General features: G+C 40.8%; 1 protein-coding gene across 1 annotated transcript in view; it reads right to left on the bottom strand.

Annotated features, from left to right (window-relative positions):
• LOC109833991 (LMBR1 domain-containing protein 2 homolog A) overlaps window positions 1–867 on the bottom strand; it is a 23,687-nt gene extending 22,820 nt beyond the window's left edge. The window contains exon 1 of the mRNA XM_020401877.1: window positions 502–867. Within this exon, the coding sequence (XP_020257466.1) occupies window positions 502–669 (168 nt within the window). The 5' untranslated portion in view covers window positions 670–867. The remainder of the gene's footprint in view (window positions 1–501) is intronic.

Here is a 1,571-nt window from a genome sequence, read left to right as displayed (position 1 = left end):
AAATGCCAGCTTAGTGGCAAATTCCTCAAACCAACTGATGCACACTCAGCTGATCACCAACCCCTGAAATGCCAGCACGCACTATAAAACTTTGGATCGACCACGTACTAAATTGATGCCTATATTTAAAGCTAACTCATGAAAACTGCAATATTTCATTATTCAAGCATAGAAAAAAGAAATAAAGGAATCCATCCAAATTCCAATAAACACCCAACAAATCTCCGATAAGATTCAGCTAAATCACCGAAAATGCAGCAATTATACTCAAATTTGTGTTTCCTCCCATGATCCACCAAATGATCTCTCGCAGAACGAGAAAGATCTAAAAAACCCTAACTCAGCTCCAGATTATCAAAAGAAAAAGATTCAAAATCGGACCCCTCAACCAGCCAAAATTCCCCTAAACCCCAATCTAATTCATCAGAAAAGACGACCAGATCCAAAATTTTAAAAAGAAAAAGGAGAGAGAGCGAAAACAAAAGATCAGATGATTCCTACAGTCCAGATGTCGGCGGGGACGAGGATGATGATGGAGAGCGAGCAGAACCAAGCGTATCCGACCGTAAAGAGTACGTATTTGGGTACGTAGGGGCCGGCGAAGTACCGTAGCGTGATCAGAACCATGCCCAGGGTTAGAGGCAGCGAGATCAAATAGAAAACCCACATCCCTCTTTCTCTCAATCCTCCGCCCCTCGCGATTATTTGTCGCTAATTCCTCGTTAATCCCCGAGGAATTGAAACGGGCAGCAGCTTCGAGAGAATGGGGAGGAGGAATACTACAGAACGAGTTGTCGCCCTGCGTGCGCCAAATTTGATGGACGCGCCGCACGCGAGACAAGTTACCGACCGGTCCTCTTCTTTCCTTGCCTTTGCTCGCACCAGACTTTCATTAAAGTTTGTTTACTTGTTGGCGGTCTCTTATTGGCTGAAATTTGCAGGACCCCCTGATTTTTAGAAGGTTTGTCACTGAACCCTCTCAGCTATATCTATTCTTATATAATAATAGGAGGCTCCAAGCTGGTATTTACAAGATTCACTATTCATGCTGCATTAAATTACTATGGCATTGTTGCTGTAGCACAGTCAGGACGCTCCAAGTTACACCATTCAGGCTATAGTAAATTTATTATAGTATTATTACTATGGCACATGGTTGGAATTGTTGCGTTTAAAAACATTATTGTAGTAGCTCAGGTGGGGTACTGAGCATTTTAAAAAAAAATATTACTGTAGTACTTATAAAAATTGTATCTAAATACAGAATTAATGTAATGGAAATAAAAAAAATAGAGGTCGCGCTTTGTACGGTCTGCACACTAGTAAATTCAAATAAGAACACAGCACAGATTTGGGGTGTCTAAAAATAATCCTCTAAACTTCCAAATTTGCTTAATGGACCCCAAAAGCAAGGTTAGTGGTTCTGGTTTAAAGAAAAGAAGACCTAGCTTAACCTTGCACAATTACTCGGTTAGGGTATCCTTTCGCAAGCTTCATGAAGTTCATGGGATTTTTTGGGAAACCCATGAAAGTTCTGGGGGTTTGTTGAAATTTACTCTTATTCTACTGTT

This window comes from Asparagus officinalis, chromosome 3, assembly GCF_001876935.1.
Source record: "Asparagus officinalis chromosome 3, Aspof.V1, whole genome shotgun sequence".
NCBI lineage: Eukaryota > Viridiplantae > Streptophyta > Magnoliopsida > Asparagales > Asparagaceae > Asparagus > Asparagus officinalis.
Note: the sequence above shows the minus strand (reverse complement) of the source record. Positions and strands in the feature narration are given on the sequence as shown.